The sequence below is a fragment of the Sycon ciliatum genome, chromosome 6 (genome assembly GCF_964019385.1).
Source record: "Sycon ciliatum chromosome 6, ocSycCili1.1, whole genome shotgun sequence".
In the NCBI taxonomy this organism is placed as follows: Eukaryota; Metazoa; Porifera; class Calcarea; order Leucosolenida; family Sycettidae; genus Sycon; species Sycon ciliatum.
The window spans coordinates 27,599,665-27,622,143 of record NC_088648.1 but is presented as its reverse complement, the minus strand read 5'-3'; the positions used below and the strand labels follow the sequence as shown (position 1 = coordinate 27,622,143).

Genomic DNA, 22,479 nt, shown 5'->3' with positions numbered 1-22,479 from the left:
GCCAGATGAACCTGTTTTCGCGCCGTACTTTCGTTGTCGGTGTTATTCAGCCTGATCTAGAATATGCTCTCCCTGTATACCTTTCGTTTATATCCGCTAAAAATAGAAACAAGCTAGCCTCACTCCACCGGCGCGCTGTACGAGTTGCTTGTGGAGCATCACCCCAAGCTAATATCACGCCACTTCTTCACCAGCTCAATGTTTCCTCTTTCCAATATCGATCAGTATTTTTGTTCCCTGTATTCATTTTCCACTGTTACTGTATTAAGCCGGCTGTTTGCTTGCAGTCCCTCTTTCCCATCTGTACGTCTACCCGAACTACTCGCGGCTCAACAACTCATAACATGAGTATCAATTGCTATAGATCTATGTCTGGCTTTCTCTCCTTTTCAAGTAAATCGGCTCTTGTTTGGAATTATTTACCAGACGACCTGAATTCCTGCACTACTATCGCAGATTTCCGCGTCATGGCTATTTGGCTAAAAGACAGCTTAACTCTTAATCATTGTTGTGATTTGCTTTCAAGCAATGTGCATAATCAATAAATTGATGTTGCTGTTTTTGTTTTGTTTTTTTGGTTTCCCGTTCTCGGGGCCTTCTATTCGGTACTCTTTGTAGTTGTACTTCTGTACTGTTGAGCTATCCGAATTAAGAAAACACTAAAAAAATTAAAAAATCGAGTGCGGGTGGTGAAAAAATGTTTTCAGTGATGTAAGGAATATCTGAATTACTCGCACATTCTAGAATACTAACACCAGAAAGAATACTCGAATGCAGGCAGCATTATTCGATATTCGAAAATTCCAAAAATTGTCACTTTTGGTTGTGTTATTTAGCTAACAGTATTGAGGATGATAGTATAGAAATTAACTATGTTCTGAGATCTGGGAAGCTTGTTCTTGGGTAAAATCTGTATGCAATATGAATGTTGAGTCTGAAGGAGTGAAGTTATCGATGCACAGCATGTATGTTGTACTCAGAATAGAGTCCATGCACTGTATGATATCCAACACTTTATATACAGTCCCATGACCAAAATCCACTATACAGAGTCCAGGAGTCCGCTCAATATTGATCAGCTCCATCCAGCCGCGGAACCCCTATAAGGAGTACACTTTTTCTACAAGACCCTATTCACGGTCCAGGGGGCCAGTTTGTCCAGTTACGCCGTTCTGTGTGTAGTGCCCGAAAGAGAACAAACACCTTTTCAGTTTTGCTTGCCTCGTGGCAGCGCATTCCTTTCTTCACTTCAGCCATGGCTGCCAGTTCTGTTGTGCAGTTACCGACAGTAGTCTGTCTCGAAGTAACCAAGGAGGAAAAGGAGACGTTCAAAATCCAATCTGGAAAGCGTCTTGTGTTTCTCTGAAGAGGTTTCATCAGTGCCCGGGATGAAAGCCGAAAGTTCAGCACAGTTCCACTCTGACGACTCAGTACACTGACATTCTCTTTCGTTCGACGCCACAGAGATACCCTGTTTGACTGGACAAGAGCTGCATGTACCACTGTGTGAAAAGGCTGTCCAACTGCATTGCGGACGATGACTGAGGTAAGGAAGCTTTTACTCGTTTCGATTGGTCTGCTGTTCTGTCGTTATGCTTGAATTTGTTTTCCATTCTCAAGGAGCGTACGCATTTGTTTGATGTTGCTTGAATGAATGCCCTAAAAGTAATCAACGACTTCGTAATAGTTGCGTAACAACAATATCAGTCCTCAGGAACTGCAAGGGCTTTGCATCAATCGTGTATGATCGTCTAGCTATCATCAATTTTATTTCATCAGAAATGTATTTTTATCCCTGTGATAATTATGTGAACTCCACGACTCTCTTCCTCACGTATGATGTAAAATACAACGAGATCCACAAACGCAGTGCCAGTGTACTAATAGTAGGAGGAGGATTGCTCGTATGCCGATGACAAGAAAAACTTCTCAAGTTAATACTCATTTTCCGTGAAGTAACCGTTTTGATGTCACAAACATGACATTGTTTCAGTGTAATTGCCTCTTGACAGCAAATCATTGCATTTTCATTTGGGGGAAGACTGTTTGACTGACAGTAACGCTGTACGGATTGTTTAAATCATCTTATTTCAAATTAATTTCAGTGATGGTAAACACTGTGGAGTACACTACATGTATGTCTGTGCGTCTTGAGTGTGCACAAACGATCTTATTCCTCGTATTATTAATAGATTATTCTCACCACTATTACCTGTTTACAGGTCTTTGAGTAGATGGATTTTCATTGAGCATCACATTCGTTGAACATTTGGTAGTTGTGTGCTCCCATGCGTCATTACGGTAATAAGCGTATCCGAGTTCTATCTATTCGTTGCAGGTGTGCTGATCTTCAGAAGCTTGCGGAACAGAGTGCTGCTGAACATTTGCATGGTCATGAGCAATAACGAAGTTTGATATTGCACTCTCAGCATGTGCTAGTATTATGCTGGCTATTGCACTATGTTACTCTCTTACACTACTACATATGTAAACGTGTGTGCACTCGTCCACGTTTGCATTTGTTTCATATAATTACTTGTTATCTCTCTTAATTTACGTGTAAATGGTCGGACGTTTGCATGGCTATTGGAGCTAATCTTTTTGCGGTGATTTCTTGGCGTTGTATAACTCTGTGTTTGTGTGTGTGTGTGTGTGTGTGTGTGTGTGTGTGTGTGTGTGCGAGTGTGTGTGTGCGTGTGTGTGTGTGTGTGTGTGTGTGTGTGTGTGCGCGCGCGCGTTCAATTACTGTGCGCGCAAGCGCGCACACAATAATTTTAAAACAATTAAATGAATCCTTGGCTCTCCATTATACCCTATTCTCTTCCGATTCTTGGTTTTTCATTGGTGTGTTCTTGGCATTGTGTGAGTGTGTGCATGTATGTGTGCGTGCACAATATCTTGAGACCACTCCATGACTGAGATATTGTAATTTACATTGTCTGCGAAGAGACAACTTGATTTGGTGTTTGTAGGGTTTTTCATGGAATGGAGTGGCTGCAGGCAGTGGAACTTGAAGACTTTTTCTTGAGAAGTGAATGATATAAAGGATAAAAGGGACAGGCAGTTTTCTGGTTAATATTCACTGCTTACAGCAGATCCTATGTCTAAATTTGAACTCTGGATAGGGGATGCCTAATTGGCTGGACTATTTTTCAGGAGTTTTTTGTCCTGGACATCTTGTCCACATAAAGACTCTTTTTAGTTGATTTACAAGTTTGGACTCTGTACAGTGGATTTTGTACCAATGGACTCTAGGGTTAAGCCAATTAGCTGGACAGGTCTATCTAAACTTTGAGCTCACAGTTAATTCCAAGTTTGGACTCTGTACGTTGGATTTTGGACCAATGGACTCTATAATTATAGGGGCTGGACGCTCCACTGAGTAGGCATTTCCCAGATCAGCCGGCCAAAAAATTGGCCGAAAACAGTGGTTTTGAAGAAATCACCGATCTATTCGCCGAATACGCAGTTTTCTTCTTCAACTCGCCAATAATCGATGATTTAGTGCCTCAACAGCTTGCAAATATAATTTCTGTAGCCATTATCTGCGAAAAGTGACTGCGACTTCAGGCATTTCCGAAAACGGTCACAAGGAAAAGACGCCGAAATCAATGGCTGCCACGAAATCGCCGATAATTGCACCGAATTTACAAATTCGGCGGGGAATTCCCCGTAAATGGTTGTTATAGTGCCTCACCTGCGTGTGTGGTAACGCAGATGGTTGCTGCAAGAGGTGACTTCAAGAACCGCTTTGAGCCGAATTCTTACTTTGGGGCTCATAATTATGTCCAAATTTGGACATTTTCTTTGCCGATCGAAAAGCCCTAAGGCGAAAAATCGGGCAGATTTGGGAAATGCCTACTACTGAGTCCAAGTTATAGAATATTCGTTCGTTCGTCAAAGCAATATTCTAGAGAATATTGATTGGAAAAAAACACAAATCTCTATTTTTTAAATCCTGTGAATCCGCGATATTCATGTTAAAACAAAATGGCGTCACGATTTATTGAAAGTGGTATAGTTGGTGGGACGAGTGTTCAAACCCATTTGAACTTCATACTGTTCGTCTTCTTTTTGACATGCTCTCTTTCCATCGTCCTTAGCTTTTGTTTGTTGAGAGCTGTTTTGGCTTTCTCCTATACCTCTGGGGGATGCCAAGTGATGGTTTTGAGAGGCTGGTGATGGCTGTGAGCGAGAGTTTGCCGATCGGCGTCGTCCTCGCAATAGCGATGAAAATACTAGTTACTGCGCACCTGGCAGATATCACAACACGTCGGAGCGTCCAGGAGCAAAGGAATCTTGGGTTTTCACTGGAATCTAGTTCCTCCAGCATCGTGTAGCCCACCGTCGGTGAATGGCGGTCCAGAAAGGTCGAACCTGGTCTTCTGCAGCATCTCGCAGTCCTGCGAAGCACACTGAATACGCCTGTCATGTATTCTACAAATAAAAATCACGAAGTAGTGGACTTTACAGTGATGAGTCTATCCTGTATGCTGCAAAAGACGCAGGAAGACGCAGAAAACTTTCAGCGATGCAACAAACCGTTCGTGCTGCAAGTGAGGGAGACAGTCTGCACACAAATTATAACATGGTAGATGTCTGTACTTCATGACTACCAGTTCCGTGCGGGTGGCATAGCGACCCTCAGGTTTACCAACAACTCATATAATTTCAAATGTTCTAGATGTAACCGCAGCTCATGTGTCTTCAAGTACCGTCAGTATATACCAGCAGACTTACTTTAGCCCATACACAGCTAGGCTTATTTTAGATTTGTTTGGCTCTAAGCTAGTTTCCAACATAGCGAAACACATCCTCTTGATCATCCATTTCCTTGCTGTGGCTTTTGAGGAAGTAGAAAGCTATTCGCCAATATTGGTGGGAGTATTACGAATCTGCTTGGTTGACCACTCTTTCCGGTTTCTGCCTGTAACGTCGTCTGCATTCATGAAAAACTCGCGGTGCCTATCTCAGTTAAAGCACTGGGACCTTGACGCATCGAGCTTGTTTAAACCCGGTGCCGTTGATTAGACGTCAGTGCAAACAGGTCGGCCAGTAACTTCAAACTTCACCGAGGATATCTAATAAGATTGCAACAAACAAACAACACTTTGAATGCTCATAAAGAACAAGTTCCGTCTTGATCCTGAACCAGGCTCGTTATTCGCAACGTGAATGGTGTTTATTCTTATTCTGCTGTGTTTCAGGAGTGGCGGAATGTCCCACGCTCACTGTTAATAATGCGGTATTGGCAGGCAGCTCAAATACAGTGACCAGTGTTCGCAACATCACATGTAATGCCGGCTTCGAGCTTTCGGGTAACTCAATGGTCACGTGTCTTCCCGGTGCGGAGTGGTCTTCCACACCATCTTGCAATAGTAAGTGTTGTGTATCTTGTACTTGAACTGTTTCCACTCGGAACATGCTATATCCATCAACAGTTGTTCTGGCCACTCTTTGATCTGATCAAAGGAGTTCGGTTTGCAATGTTTCCACATATATGAAAATGACAGATATAACCTGATAAGGCACGTCCACTAATAGGCCGTTCATACGACGTGTAAACACTTGCACCTGTGTGACCAAGATAACACTGGCAAACCGGGTTCCAGTTCACGCGGTCTTGGGCAAACTTTGCAACCGTCAATGTTTCCAGGTTGCTCCTCAGATACAACTCTATTCACCCGTATGTTTCCAGTCTCAGGTTTATGCTACGTTTACATTGAGATTAATGGCGAAAAAGCACGCTTTTTGTTATAGAAGTCCTCTCTGCGCACAAAGTGCTCAATGCCTAAAAGGGCAGATATTTTCCAAGGGAATAAGTTATGACACTGTATCGTGTCATTGGCCACGCACGGGGTGTGGAGTCAGACGAATATCAGGGTACATGTACATGTGGTTGCTTGGGATGGTACAGAGGCAAGAAGGGATGTGACATGATCCCAAGCAGCAAAGTGTTCACGTGAAAATTTCTAGTAAAACAACTGCAGCTTACAGTCCACCTTTACCGTTTGCCGATTGTTGCAACTCTTGTGCTGCTTCAGTTTGGTACCAACTACAGTAAAACCTCGTTAGGAAGAACACTAATAAGACAAATGTTTGCCTAAGAAGAACTAGTATTCGAAACTGTATTTGATAAAACCCTGTGTATTCACTGGGTAAAACATATGGATAAGAAGAACTCCCGTTATTGCGAACAAATATCATCGGTCCCTTGATGTTCATCCTAAAGAGGTTTGACTGTATCACCGTATTGTTCATGTTGACGGACTACACGTTTAGTAAACAACGGGGCATGCATGGTCCCAATATGCATGGAACGTCCACGTATTTTCCACAATTTGGGTTACACGTTTCCCTGGATTAAACGTCAGTGGAATATGGTCAATTGTACCCAAAGCAGACTAGTCGACCAGTGCAGAGCAGCAACCAATGTTCCAAAACCCTCTTTGTTCAGGCAGGCTTATTTCTGACTCCTGAAACTACAGCACTTTATCATGTACTTAATTCTGTTAAAATGTTTTTCAATTAACACGCAACTGTTCTAGCTAAACGGTTTCCGGACTTCAGTGACTTTGTCGGAAATCTGTAAATCAGTCGACCACAGCAATAATGGGCTGAAGCACCTCATTGGATAGAATCCAAAGAAAACAAATGCTGCCCCTTTATACAAACTTTTTCTAAAAAAATACTTTCCCAACAGATATCTTTTTTGAAGCCACTTAACGACTCTCGTTACTCTCGTTACTATTATGGCAAAGCTCGAGCATGCATTCAGGGTACGCAAACAACCACTCTCCTGACTGAAATCTTATCTCTCTGGGCGTTATCAGTACGTAACTGTGCTTGGCACATCCTCGGCTGCAGAGCCAGTATTGTCAGGCGTTCCTCAAGGATCAATTCTTGGTCCCCTACTATTTATAACTTACGTAAACGACTTACCTGCAGTCTTCCCTGGAACGTCTCTGTTTGCTGACGACACGACCCTTCTCACCTCATCAGATTCCCTCACTGGCCTGAAAAACAACTTGCGTGCTGGCATTCAGGAAGATCTTTCCTGGATGTCGTCCTGGAGGTTGTCCCCAAATCTATCAAAAACAAAAATCATGCTCTTCCCGCCCTCATCCATGCCAGCTTTCCAAATCCAATTGACATAGTGTCTTCTCACAAACACCTTGGCATTGTGATTGACTCTGCACTCTCTTGGGTACCTCACATCGAATATATCTGTAAAAAAATCAAGTAAATCCTTAGGAATTCTCTTCCCCCACTGCTCCTACCTCCCACTTTTGGGTTGGGTTATCCTCTTTCGCTGCTGCAAAGCTTGAAATACATCACAAGAAAATACTTAAAATTCTCCTCCGTCAACCCCGCATGCTCTCATCATCCGCCCTTTATAAAGTCGCTCACACAACCCCGTTATCACATGGAAGCAGTGCACACCTGTCTTCTCTTGTCCATTCTATTAAGCTTGAGTTGTGCCCACCTCATCTCATGTGTTTTAATTGGTTCTCTTCTCTAAGAACTAGAAACTTGCTCTTACTCCCTAAGTGTAACTCATCCACTCTTTTGCGCTCCCCTCTCTTTATTGCTTATTCTGTTTGGCTCACTCTACCCAGAGAAGTTAAGGACCTGACCTCACTCCGCCTGTTTAAGATCCGTGCCGCCCCTTATTTACTACGACATACATAGCTCATTATCCACATGTCCTTTGCGTCTCTGTGTTTTTCACTGTTTTTATTTGACATTATCTTTCTTTACGGAGTTGTTGTTGCTGTTCGTTTTGCTACTCTTTCTTTTCCCTTCCCTCATTTCTATTTATCGCCGTGGTTGGCAATCACCCACTCTCGTAACATTGACCGGTGTTTCCGCCGAGTCTTGAGATGTTGTAATAAATAATAATTATTATTATTTCTGTGCTGTTTTTTTTGTGCAGGACTTGTGCAGTGTGGTTCCCTGCAGGTGTCCAATGGAAAGGTCTCGGATGGAGAGGACACTGTCGGCAGTGTGCGTACTGTGACCTGCAATCTTGGATATGAGCTGGGCAGTGATCAGACAGCAGTGTGCTTGGCGAATGGCACTTGGTCTAGCAACCCAGTGTGTACAGGTGAGTGTGAGATAAACGCTCGGAATGTTGACAGGAATCCCCACCCATTTTATGCAGATGGTGGAGGGCAATTAGTTTGAACTTCTGCTAAGTTACATTATCATCAGATAGTGCCCAATAAATTAAAATAAACGGCGTGGGGGGGGGGGTGTTACACGAACATCGCAGGGAGGAGCGCACATTGCCAATATGTCTCTATCAGCGTAAATATACCTCTGCATGTAAAAAGAATTGTTTCACCCCTGACAAATTCACTACTACAGAGTATTATGCATCTCCTGCACTTTACTTTCACCAGAGAGTCTTTCGAAGTACTATACATTCCTTTTGCTCTCGACTGGCATTTCGTGTCCCGTCATGCCCTACAAAGTTTAATATCGCCATTTACTAGTTTTCATATGAGACGTGGTTATCTGACATCAATCTCTCTTTACATGGCCGAGGTTTCGATTTAGTGTTGAGATATTTCTAAGGAATACATGGAAGTTTGGGGAACGCAACTTTCTCTACTTGGTCCGGGTCATTAATATTGCCGCTTATCTTTCATTTTTGTTCTATGTCGCCAAAGCTCACTTGGTAGCCCATTTCATCCCGATATCGGTTAGTAAGTTGACTAGATTTCGAGTTGATTTTGAGAGCGACGGGTGGGTGGTTCTGGTTGATATCATGCCGCAGAAAAATAGATTTTCTTGTCACACTGCGCAGGCAAGAGCAGCACGATGCACACGAAAGTAATCGGCTACTCAGAATCAGTTCCATATTGCAAAACGGCTTAGATAGCTTACATCGGACATCACGCCTAGCAGAGATCGCTGTTCCTTTAGGTCCATCTCAACACTCGGCTTATTGTCATCCCATGATGCACGAAGATCTAGGCAAAAAAAGCCCTGAGCTTTCGAGCTCTCTCATTTGACAATATTTTCGGACATTTGGGGCGGACTGCTTAGCAAATAATCCCCGAAACATTGTGCAAATTGGAACCTTTTTCTGGCCACGAGTCTCCACACACATGTTCTGCTGCAAATGTATTTTAATTTACAGACGGCACAAACTCATGCCCTAAATTATTCGCTCCATCCAACGGGCGGATAGACACAGGGACGGAAGTCATCGGCATACGAAGAACGTACTCTTGTTCTGACGGATACAAAACTATGGATCTAACAACAACGGTATGCTTGAGAGGTGGAAATTGGTCTGAACCTGCTCCAGCCTGTGTTCGCCCCTGTTCTGGTAAGTAAAGATTTGATTTCTTGTCAGCAATGTTAGCAAGCGGAGGTTAGTCAACTGACAACCGCTCTATTTGATTTCAATTAACTCTTGGCGCATGCGCTGGATACAAATTCTGTTATTAGTGACATCGAGAAAATTATTGACGTTTTGGGCCGGTCACCCATCGTCAGAACACTTAACACGCAGCGAAACTGGCCTTTTATAACGAAGGCAAGCTTGATGCGTATGTATCTCCATGTTCAAAGCAAAGGAAACACACGATAGCGCTATGAAATTGAGTGTATGAATTTGCATGTAAAACAGACAAGGAGAAATGCGCTGAAAGAGTGGGTATGGCGCAGCTCAGCAGATATAGTGCACGAAGGTGTACATCACAATAATAGTGTGTACACCCCTGTAGAGACACAGCAAGATTTAGCAACTTCTTTTTGAGGGTGCTAGCGCCTTCAATGGCCATCGGAAGGAGATCTTGATTTCCGGACGACGCTCTTGAATCTCGATGGACTCCCTGCTTTTTCTTCTGGCATCTGGCCAACCGTGTTTCCACAGCCTTTGGCCTCAATGAAAATCACGTCTGTGCTCTTGATGATTCCGTGCTGCTGGTGATCAGTAGCCATGTGTTTACCCCACGGTTTGTCGAGCATCCTGTGACGTGCTTTGTAGTGGTGCAACTCGAAACGGTCTCGTGCGACCCTAAAGGTCTCCACAACATACCGTTTGCGACACAGTGCAAACTTCATCATGTAGATAATGCTGGGGGAATCACACATGCAGCTCGGCAAAACAAAAGAGCATGAGATGCAGGGGTTGACCGGTCTTCCTCGCCTCTGCTGTTATGGGCGCGTCACTCGTTCTAGTGTCGGCGACTCGCGCTGCGCTTTGTTTGATTCAGCTCTGACTTCACGAGGGCATCCTTGAGGTTGGGAGTGTGTTCAGACACAACATTGACCGGGAACCCCGAGCGCTCGACTGGATGCTTCGCCGTCCGCTGAATGTCTTCTGTGCGAAAGGGTAGTTGAAGTATAGCGGACTCTTTTTTAACTAGGTGGCTCACGTCGTTGGGCAGTGTGGCAACCTTTCCGACAATCTCTTTTGTGATTGCCTCGGGATAGTTGGTGCTTGTGCTGTTTGGCAGCGGAAACTCTCACAGGCTTCTGCCAGTGAGGATGAATTCTTTCGAGCTGTGACGAAGTGCTGCTTACCGACCGCATACTTGACGGAGCGAGGCACTTGGGAATGGAAGTTCTCGTTGACACCACTGTCACTAGGTTTCCTGCACAGGCGGTTTGTAATGGTGCCTTATGGGGTAACCTAAACGCGAACGTCGAGAAATGGAACAGGTCCATTTTCACTGCTATCGTAAGTGAACTTGATTTTAGGGTGCTGGCTATTGTAGTGGGCAATGAATACCCAGAGAGCAGCGGAGCCATAGATCCAAATTAAAATAATTGTATCGTCGATGTGCCTTGCATGGAGGGATGGCTGGAGGGTGGCAGTCTCCAACATACGCGTCTCGACGCAGTGCATGAAGACAATAGGAATTCGAGGAGCGAGTTGGTTGCCCATGGCAACACCTTCCTTCTCCTTGTGGCCTTGATCTCCAAAACGAAAATAATTGTGGGTAAAGGCAAATAACAGAATAAGTATTATTCTTACTTCAAGTAGAAAGGAAAAAGGACATAATTATGGAAACGAGTAAGGAGGAACTCTCCACCACTCTTACTACTTGTACATACTATATACAGTCAGAAAGTGCAACAACTAGGCACAAAACTGACAGAGTACTGAGGCGTTCGACGTCCGGACACCTAGCTATGTCCTTTTCCTTTCTATTTTTATTATTGGCTCAATATCCGAGTTTCAAATTGCTTCAAGTATTATTATTATTAACCCTTTGTCCTTTCGCCCATACTTGAACCGTACACCTGTGTACGGTTCAACCCACGCATGTTCAAAGCGACCTGGAAGCTACGCGGATCACCCGATCCACATGAAAATTCACGTGCACACAGCCTATGCTATGTAGAGGATGATACACGGGTCGCTGGGGCTAGTTGCCATTTGAAAAATTTCAGGAAATCAAAGTCGAAGTTTGCTTGCGCGTGACTTCCGACATGGCAGCACGCAGGTCGCTTGATGCAGATGAAGCGCTTGTTTGAGGATAGCTGGAGTGACCCAAGCGACAATCCTATGTCCTCTGATGAAAAGAACGAACTGGACGAAGCCTTAGTAGAAGGTGTTGATTCTGATTTAGATGACGACGCGGATTATGATGTCGTAACCGTCGACCCAACTGTCGGACATGTCGACCGCTCCGATTTGAGCGCAGGATCGGCAGAACAGCACTCGCGTGGTGAAGAGAGTGTACCACCGCCGTGTCTTACCCGTCGTGGAGCAGCAGGGTCAGCTAGAATGCAGCAGCACGTGGAGCGGGAGCGTAGTCCGATCCCAGAGAGGTCCAGATCTCCGTCACCTGCGCGCCGTCAAACTCATGGTCGACAGCCGCGCAGAGCGAGGAGAGTAGCCGCACGGGGCCGCAATGTCGAGCATGTCGCCACTGGCACTCCTCTGGCTAATGCTCCGTGTTTGCCCAACATGCCAGAGGTGCTACTCCAGGTCATACTTGTACAAATTGCACATTATTATACATAGGAAAGAACTTGAATTTTGAATTTTGCCGATTTTTGCCAAAAACTCATTTTTGATACTCTTGTTTAGCCACGCCTATCTCAGGAATTCAACCCAAACTGCATTTTTAGTTCACAATTATCATAAGCTTTCAGGAAAACATAAAGTGTACATACAAAATATTAGCTGCTTGGGAATGGTGAGTGGATTTGTTGAAGCAGGTACCCCTCACATACATTTTGGGCAAAAGGACAAAGGGTTAAAAAGCTTACGTGAGAATGAAGTTGAAGACACCACTGCAGCTGTACTCATGGTTGATAAATATGGTGATAAAGACACACCTGGCAATATGGCGGTAAACACACGCCTGCCCACACTCGCTCTCCAAGCTGCAAAGTTCTAGCACAGAGGTCTCCTTCTCACCACCACCACCATCAGTACGCGCCTGGCGCCTAGTCGATGCATGGTTGCCGGTATCCGACATAGCAGGCTGGCACATCAAGTATCGCATGGCACACAGAAGATGACACAGCAACGACATAACTCGATTGCGACGTACGTTTCGTCCCCGCTGGACTCATCAGGCAATCTTCTTCTTAGATGTCTTCACACGGAGGTTGACTCAGGAGAATGAAGTTGAAGAAACCACTGCAGCAGTACTTATGGTTGATAAATATGGTGGTAAAGACACATCTGGCAATATGGCGGTAAACACACGCCTGCCCACACACTCTCTCTAAGCTGCTAAGTTCTAGCACAGAGCTCTCCTCACCACCACCACCATCAGTTCGCGCTTGACCAGCCTGTTATGTCGGATACCGCCAACCATGCATACTCTAGGCGCCAGTGCAAGAAATTCTGTGTTCAATGCTGTTAGTGCGATGTTTATTGGCCTTCTCTTGCTTTTCCCGAGGCTGACTGTGGCCATCCCCCATCTCTACAGAGAAATTCTCGGCAAACTTTCAGAAAAGTACAAGATTATGTTGCTGGTCAATCTCCTTCACAAGTCGTCTGACTTCGCTAAAAAGAAGATGTCACGAGAGATAAGGAAGTCGCCAGCAATTATTACATGCATCCATCAGGAAGTGGAAAGAACAAACGGCGTGGTCTTTGGCCGGGGGGAATGCTGAACATCTGATTCGTCCTCACTGAGATATCTGCACTTGGTTGTCTCTATTTTCCGCGTTCTCTTCTATTGTCTCCACCACCCAGCGTTGAGGATGGGGATCTTTTAACCCTTTATGTACCGCGACCATCTCGAACCGTAAAAAATATTTACGGTTCGGCGTGCCGCACTTGGACAGCGGCGTCCTTTCTCTGATTGACCCGCGGTTCTTTACAGTGGACAGCTGAGATCCCACTGAATATTTTCATGTATAATATGGGTAGGTCGGCATTTGAAAGTATGGAGACCGATCGCGGCGAAAAGTGCGCTTCGCAAATGCAGCGCTCTGCGATATATTTTGCCAATTTCGATCGTGTTTTCGTTCCGTCACGCTGCTGCTAATAGAGATATAGCCTTCTCCAGCTAGTGTCGTCATCCTCTAGTCGTAGTAGACACCTGGACAGAGCTGAAGTAGCGATATCTCCTCAGGATCTGAATCGAAACTGCCAATTTTCATTGCTGAAGCCATCACAGCATTCGCTCTCCAAGTAGCAGCGAGAGGGAGAGCAGCGATGGCATAAAATCAACACGGCAGGCGGAGGTCATCCCCTAGTACCTATTTATTGTCTTCTCAATCACCAGTCCTCGGTCGACGTGAATAGATCAGCAAAAACTACATATCTCAAATCTGAAATAATTGCAATCATTTGAATATTTGACGCAATTGTTTGCGTTTGGTATTTAGAACAAACATCCGTTTTCCGCCCCTTCTGGTGCTGTTTATGCATGCAACTAGTGCCTTTGGTATCCTTTTGTCACTGTGCGTCCCAATGGCCGTCCCTGATACGTCTATACTTTATTAAATGTAGCGATCTCAATTGTCAGAATTACGCACAATTGGCTCATAATTGGGTATTCCGTGTATGCCCTCTACTATTAGTTGCATGCTGGATTACAATATGTTGGCAAATGGACCCATTCATTACTATAGATCAGGGAGTCGTACTCACACTAGGGAGGTGACACGGCACAGAAATTTCTCACTTTCCTTTGTGTATGATGGAGACGGTTGGCAGTTTTGGAGCTCCTGCTCCGGCCTCCTTTTCTTTTAGGATTGAGAAGGACTGGTCTGCAGACCACTTGTTTTACGCCAAGGCGCTCAAGCAGAGTAAGGTAGATATATGTCAGGTCTGCCAGGTGGACCTTCAGCGCAAGCCTGGTCATTGCGTTGTTACAGTGAAGAGTTCTGCTGAGCGGGAAAAGATACTGGATGCAGGAATCCGGATTTCCGGTAAGCAGGTGCTCTGCGAGATTTCCGGGGTGGACTTAACCCATCTGCATGTGTTTGGGTGCCCTGTCGGGCTTCAAAACAGTAAATTGTGTGCCGCGCTGGGCCAGTTCGGCCGAATTGTTGGGTCGCCTCAAAAGAAAAAAGTATTGTTTGAGGGATTGGAAATAAGTACTGCCACCCGTGTTCTCAGCCTGGTCCTCCGATCACCAGTTCCATCTACGGTTACCGTAGGTCAGTTGAAACTGCGAGTATGGCACCGCGGCCAACAGCAAACATGTTGGCGCTGCAACAACAGTGGCCACGAGGCTAAAGCATGTCCCAACCGTGGGGCACAGTCTACAGCTTCCCGGCTTCCACAAGCACAGCACCGCAACACAACTGGTACGAGTACAAACCCTCCCAGCGTCAGTACAGCTACTGATACGGGTACGGTGACTACCCAGCCCGCAGAAGCCGCTGTAGAGCCAGCTGTCGTCAGTGTGGAGACAGGTGCAGCTAGCAATACAGGGCTGAAAACTGCCTCAGTCAACAGCTATCGCCAGGCACTTTTAGCCAATGGGACCAGCACTGGCACAACTGATACCAGTAACCATGTGCCGGCTTTCAGCCAACCTGGAGACAAAGAAAAGAGCAGCGGGACAGACCCTCTCCTGATGACGATGGCTTCAGACTGGCAGCAGGCAAACACAACTTCCCCGTCACTGTCCTATCAGAGCGCACTGAGCCACCTGCCTCTGCCTTGAACGACCCGCAAATTGCGTGGGCTAAGGAGTGTTCAAACCGTGAGCGCAAGAAGCTGGCAGAGAGAGTTGAAGCTGCCCGCAGAGGAAGCCACTAGTGCAATGAAGGTAATTACGGTTAATACTTACTTCACTTGCTCTTAATCCCCATGCTGATCCCTTTTTCCCTAGTAATGATAGATCATCAGAACACAATTTCTTTAGCTGTATCTTTTTTAAATGTTAATGGCGTCTCCTTAGCACCCAGCTTTTCCCCCTCCAAGTTAACTACTAGTGTACAAAGTCAACATCTCTCCCCTGGGGCTGGCATCCCAGGTCCCAGTGCTCATGGCTCTTGTACCCAGAATAACCTTTCTGCCCCTGCTCACCGCATTACCCCACTGACACAGTCCTTCATAAGACTGGGCTTTTTGAATGTTTGTAGTCTTCGAAACAAAGTAGCTGAGGTTGCCGATATCCTACAGCAATACAACTTCGACATATTTGGCGTCGCAGAAACCTGGCTTGACAGCACAACGTCAGACAGTGATATTGATATACCAGGTTACTGTGTGATACGGCACGATCGTCCAGTGCGCAGAGGTGGCGGTGTATGCTTTTATTTCCGTTCCGGACTCCAGGTAAAACCGCGCCCAGAGCTTTCCGACGCTAACATTGAATCGTCCTGGATCGAAGTCAAAGGGCGACGAAGGCGACAACTAGTTGGGTGCTTTTACCGGCCACCTGACGAGCCCATCTTGTACTGGCAGAAATTTGAAGAGCAGCTGCACAGGGCTTTCGTGGACAACCCAAGCATCACAGTAATTGGCGATTTTAACGTTAATGTTTCAACCCCCTACCCATCTTGTCCTATCGCCCGGAAATTTCTCGAACTTTGCAACTGCTACGGCCTCACTAATCACGTTCATGCTCCGACTCGTATCTCACCGGCGTGCCCATCTGGTACAACTATCGATCTCATTTTTTCAGCTAGTCAAGACATCAGTGAGTGCCACGTCCTGCCTTTGACCATTAGCGACCACTTTGGGATTGAGGCTAACCTGCACCTTCAGGGTTCTCGCAGCGTGTCACCTCATGCAGTAGAGCGGGTCCGAGCTCAGAGAAATACTCGGTCGGTGAACCTCTGCGAATTCCATCGGGATGTCAGCTCCGCAGGGCTGGATGATTTTACTAACACGCGGGATGTGGACACCATGTGGGCATCGTGGCACACCAAGTTCTTGGCTGTCGTGGACAAGCATGCACCCATCCGCTATGTATCCTCCAACCGCAAATCTCATCCGCCCTGGTCCGACAGAGAGCTCCACAAGCTCAACCAACGTAAAAACCTGCTACACCGACGGTGGCTACGCGATAAGGGAAACCAGAATCTTCACGTACAGATCAAGCAAGCACGCTCAAGCACCAGAAATGCCTGTCGCCGAAAGCGCAACGATTTCTTCCGAGCGCAATGTGCCGCGTCCAGTCAGAACCCGCGTAAGCTCTGGAACGTCATAAACTCCGTTACGAACAGGAAGAGAGTACGTGTGGAGCCTACTTGCCCCATTGAAGAAGTTTCGTCAGTCTTCCAGGCAGTAGTAACAGACAATGCCCGTCTTCACAGCATCCCGCTACCGCAAGGTCCACAGCCTCAGACTGCAATGTCAGAATTGCCGCAAGTGTCTTTTGGCGAAGTAGAACGGCTTCTCCGACAAATCAATCCTGCCTAAGCAACAGGAAGCGACGGGATACCTGGTCACCTGCTGAAGTGCTGTGCCGATATTCTAGCTGTGTCTGTGGCCACACTGTTTAATGCCTCGCTTGTCAATGGCACTGTCCCCACAGCCTTCAAACTCGCACACGTTATCCCGCTGTTCAAAGCTGGGAACCCGTCTATTCCCACTAACTTCCGTCCAGTGTCCCTACTTTCCATATTATCAAAACTCTTGGAGAATGTCGTACAAAAGAAGCTAGCCCAGTTTCTGGACATATCTGGTACCCTCCCCACGACTCAGTTTGCATTCCGCGCAGGCCACTCAACAGAGGATGCCCTGGTACTTATGCTAAATCGTATTCTTACTGCACGGGACAAGCGTTTGTGTACTGGCATATGCCTTCTAGATATGTCAAAGGCATTCGACAAGGTTCGTCATGAACGGCTACTCCAGGACCTATTCGATATCGGCATAACAGGGACAGCCCTAAAGTGGTTGTCCGCCTATCTGTCGGGCCGTACTCAGCGTATCTGTATTGGACGGGATCAGAGTGCCATTTCTGCACCATCCTGTGGCGTGCCACAAGGTTCTGTTCTAGGACCGATCCTTTTCAGTATCTACACCCGCGAAGTTCCAACCATAGCTAACCAGTCTACATCAGTTCAATTTGTCGATGACATCGCGCTGATCAGCAGCAGCACATTCCTGGACATGGTATCTGCTACGCTATGGGCCTCGGTTTCTGCACGTGCTGACTGGTTGCAGACCCGTGGTCTCATTTTGAATGCAGCCAAGAGCCACGTGATCCCTGTATACCCAAACAGGCAGCCTCAGCAGCCCCAGCATGCAATCAATGTAAACTGTCACGAAAAGCCGATTCCTGTCGTTACTGCGGCCAGGTATCTTGGAGTGCTCCTCGACTCGGATCTGTCATGGACACCCCATATTGATCGCTGCACCGCTCGACTGGCCCAGAGGATCGGAGCACTATGGAGGTTGCGTCGCTGCTTGACTCATCAGAGCCGATTTCTCAACTTTAAAGCGATCATCATGTCTGACCTGATGTACGGATCCAATGCGTTTTCCCCGCTTCTTACTGCCAACCAATTGGATCGGCTACAAGTCATGCAGAATCGGGCGGCAAGGGCGGTTTTCGGACTCTCGCATCACACCTCCGCGCGTACCCTCCTGCTGCAATTGGACACCTACAGAGTATCCGAGATATTCAGGCCGAAGTTCATCGTTCTGGTGTGGAGGTCTCGGAATGGGCACGAAAGTTCTGATCTGCAAGCCCTCCTAGTTCCTTCGTCAGCTGGCCCAACTAGGTTGCACTCCACCATGGGTCTGCGCCAACCGCCAGTTTCCACCAGGTTCGGCAAGGGTTGCCTCGCGTTCCGGGGCGCCCAGCTGTGGAACACCTTACCCAGCGACATACGTGCCATCTCCACGCTCCGCCAGTTCCGCGCCAGCATGATCCCGCACACCCTTAGTACCTAGAGTACCAAACGTCCTGTTTGATGACCAGTAGGCTTAGTTTTTCTCCACCTCTATCCTAATTACATCAGTCCCCAATTTCATTTATTACTGCTTTCTATCTACATTCGCCACCTTTTCATTGGGCAAATTTGCCCGTTTGGTTTGCGAATTAAAATAAACACAACAACAACAACAACAAATTCGTGTCACAAGGGTTGACTCGCACCCGTAACCCCTCGTTGTTATTTTTGGAATAGTTCAATCCAGTACAGTCCGAAAGGTCATACTCGGATCGACTCGCCTTCTGCACTTCACCTCCAAGCGTGCCCATGGGTGTCTAGTTTTTGAAATTTTTGAAGCAGCAAATTTCGTTTACAGCCCATCACTAGCCAGTATTCTTTGAAAGACTACCACCATTTTTTTAGCTCCTGCCATGTAGTGTTTCGGTAACTTTTCAGAACTGTTCAGAGTCGTATCCTCGGTTAATCCGAATACTAGAAATCGACTCAAATTGCACATAACACGAAGCTGGGTTTTGAAAATTGTAAGTTGGCTATCTTCCCCATTTCTTCTTTATGACTTGCACAATACACCAATCTGCCTAAATAACACATTTATAGCAGGGGTTATGTACCATATTAGAGAAGTACAGCCAGTGATATTGTCATGTCTAAATACTACAATTTTGACACAAATTACACCTAACACGAAGCTGGTTTTTGAAAATTGTTATGGGTGTTCCAAAGTGTATTCACTGAAACTTCAGCTCTAGTGGAAGAATGAATAATAGAATAATGAATTTTTTTATTCAGTTGGGTGCGTCGATTTGCCGTTGTTTCTGGGAACTTAAGCTATCAACAAGTCGTCATGGGCCTAAAAAGCTTGATGCTGAACGCCAGTGGCTGCTTGAGTTAATCTCCTTCCGTTTTGTGTGGTGCAACCACAGAGGTGGGGAAATTAAGAATGCCATATTTGGTAGATAAAACCCCTCCAGAAAGGCGTTGTCTTCAATGATATAAATGTGTTATGTTATGTTTCATGTTAATGTGCTGGCTTGATTTTACTCTGCAGAGCAACAAACAACAGCATCTTCCACAACGTTCACCATTGTTGCAGGAGCTATTGGGTTTCTTGTCGGCTTGATTATTCCTGGCGCTTTTATGATAGTTTATCAAGCGCGACACAGAGGCCCGGCTAAGGTCCCCACGGCAAGAGAGACTAGCAGCAGCGAGCCACCAACGGTTTTTACGAACAAATTGACAGAAAATGATGCTTACGAGATGACCTCAACTCCAGTGGAAACAAACCAAGAGCCCCAGTACGAAACAATGGGCCAGATTTAGCCATACATGCTTTCTATATTTCTTCCTCTTCTCTTCTACGTTTTCTGCATCTGGAGCACTTACCACCATTTTGCATATTCTTTGCATCCAGCCTATCGCCCGTTGGAATTTGCAAAACTTCGGATATTTGAGAAAACAAGGCGCTGTTTGTCGATTCCTTACTTACTATTTCAATATATTTAGCTTTATTGTTAGAATTTGTAGCCCCATTGCAGCATGGGCATCTGTTGCACTAAACCTCCGAGCCGTTACACATGGACTGTACGATTTTCTTTCAGATCTTCACTAAGAAGGGCAGCATAGAATGGACACGTTCGGATCGCAGCACTTGCCAGAAGACGCCGACAGGTTTGGAAAAGATGGCACAAAACGAGCAGCTTTGTGCCTTTCTTGCGAAGCTGTGCGTTGGAAGTAGGTGGCAGAATAGCATATTTGACCAATTGCCGAGCATGTTGTGCTCGAAGACTGATACCAACCAGACTGATCTTGAAAGTCGCCAACTGGACATTATAAATTGTCGAATACAATCAATGTGTTACTTACGGGAGGTTTAGTGAAAACAGACTATTTGCTGTTCTTTTTTTGCAGGCCTTTTTTAGTACTTTTCAAGAGCAGTAAGACAAAATGCAACCACACCTCCTCTTGAGTATGACTGTATTTAGCCTCTATGATACCTCAGGCGAAATAATTTTCTGATATCACGCTACCACGCTATCCTTTACACATTGTCAATGCTTGTAATAATTGTTTATTGCCTAGCCTGCTTGCAACATGTACACTTTCTACGCCTTTTCTTATCGCTCATAGCTGGAGACACTTACTCTACTCTCTGCTTGCTCCACTGCAAACTCACGTAATAATTATCTTCAATTGCACCAATGATTATTAAAGTTCAGTGTCTCGCTATTCCGTTGCAATATGGGGATGCCGCGGTCTTCCAGAGGGTGTACACTATATAGTTATTCGTACACTAAATAATGCACTGCAACAAAGCCATAACCATAGCATGAACGAAAAATTGTCTGTTGCCAATAGTGATACTTGCAGTCTGGCCAGAAGGACAAAAGGAAAGCAGAGAGTACCAAAGGGCTGGGAATGTTGAGATAACGGTCCTTATAAAGAGAGGACTGATTGGTTTTATTTTACTGGGAACACAGCCCTATATATGTATGAGAATATGGGGAGAACATCAATGAAGGGAAGAAGTATGACTCTGGAAGGGAAGGGGTGGGCGCGCAAACGAATTTGTGAACCTTCCTTCGGTTTTACGAAGTAGATATCTAAAAGATACTTCCATTCATCTCTTTATGAATAAAATTCCTTTTGCAGGACAACCCAGGTATCCCTACATGACAATCAAGTGATCCATACCGGACCATCACGTGATCCATACCGGACAATCATTATATCCATCTTCAACTACATGTACACGCTGCCTTGAGTATAATATTTCAATAATGACGGTGCCAGCACACAAATGAACCACAACTCAGAGTTCTGTAACGTGCCGGACGTCAGTTAATGATATTTCCAATGATGTCTGAAACAATGAAGCAGTTCATTCTATGAAACACTTTCCCTTTCAATTCCATTAGCTTAACCACTAAAAATGCACCACAATCAAAAATGGTTCTAGAAATGGACTGAAACTTCAGTGCACTCACTGTAAGCGAGTCTAGCTAAACAGTACTGGTCAAAGACAACTTCGTAGGGCAGTCTCGTGGTTTTTCTCATAAAACGAAGTATGTGTATGACGACAGAAGTGCTGTATGGAATGACGTGTGCGAATAAGAATAACAAGAACCACTGGAGCATAGACTATTCTATACCTGATGAGGGAACCGCAATATTCGTGATGTCAAAATAATAGACTTGTTTCCGGTCGGTAGCCACTCAAAAAGGAAACTCGGTCAGTTGGAATGAATTTTTTTGGGATACATTATTTTGGTTCACCAATGGTTGTGTTATTGATAGACAAGAGCACCTACACAATGTCATGTACACAATATTATGTATCATGGCAAAGAGCAATGTCACATTTGACTGACTGCTCTGACACAGTGTCTAGTCTTAGATCCTGAGAAATGAAGCAAACTGATCGAGTGCTAGCAGCTCCATTATACTAGCTCGTATCGACCCCAGTCGTAGTCTGGTACCTCGTACGTAGTTCAATTGTTAAATTCAGTTGAGATTTGACTGATTTATGACTCTTTGAATGAACTTGCACCCATGGCATTGGCACCGTTCGTATACATCTGGAACAAAACAACATAATATAATAATAATAATATGAACAGGTCACATATTGCCCGCAGAAAAAAATCATACGGGGGTCATGCATCTGTCAATGATCGTTAACCAGAGTTGCTTGTTGGTTGCGAGGTTGAGGCATTCCTGAATCGGCACCTTCAGAGGTTCAAGGTCTTCTCTGATGTTGGCGACCCATCTCTAGTGGGGTCGTGCATGGCGGCGCCTGATGTCCGACGTATTGACGGCTAGCTGCAGTGCCTTGTAAGAGGCCGCGCCTGGTCCTTCCCGGGCAACGTTCCCCAGCCACAGGAGGCGCCGCTCTTTACATGTCTCGTTTTTGTTTGTTGAAAGTTCTGATTTTGCCTGTACTCTTGTACAACTGTGGCCTGTGGACACTAACGAAGAAGCTGAAGTATCGACTGGATGCATGGTATCGTCACAAGCTCCGATAATTATATTAAGGACCTTTCGCATTTGCTACGAATCGAATGCGAAACGAAAGTTTGATTCGGCTTGTAATCGTTTCGGTGAAAACAGAATTCAGGTTTCGCAAGTCGTAATGCAAATCTGCATGGCAACTACGAATACGGCCGGTACCTTGGCGTACGGTAC

At 45.6% G+C, this 22,479-nt stretch overlaps 1 protein-coding gene across 1 annotated transcript; it reads left to right on the top strand.

Moving 5' to 3' along the window:
- The first annotated feature begins 5,213 nt into the window (after window positions 1-5,213).
- LOC135819835 (sushi, von Willebrand factor type A, EGF and pentraxin domain-containing protein 1-like) lies at window positions 5,214-20,523 on the top strand. The gene is made up of 4 exons (XM_065333119.1): window positions 5,214-5,378; window positions 7,937-8,107; window positions 9,149-9,340; window positions 19,346-20,523. The coding sequence occupies exons 1-4, from the start codon at window positions 5,327-5,329 to the stop codon at window positions 19,615-19,617; spliced, it is 687 nt and encodes a 228-aa protein (XP_065189191.1). The 5' UTR covers window positions 5,214-5,326; the 3' UTR covers window positions 19,618-20,523.
- Window positions 20,524-22,479: the final 1,956 nt, after the last annotated feature.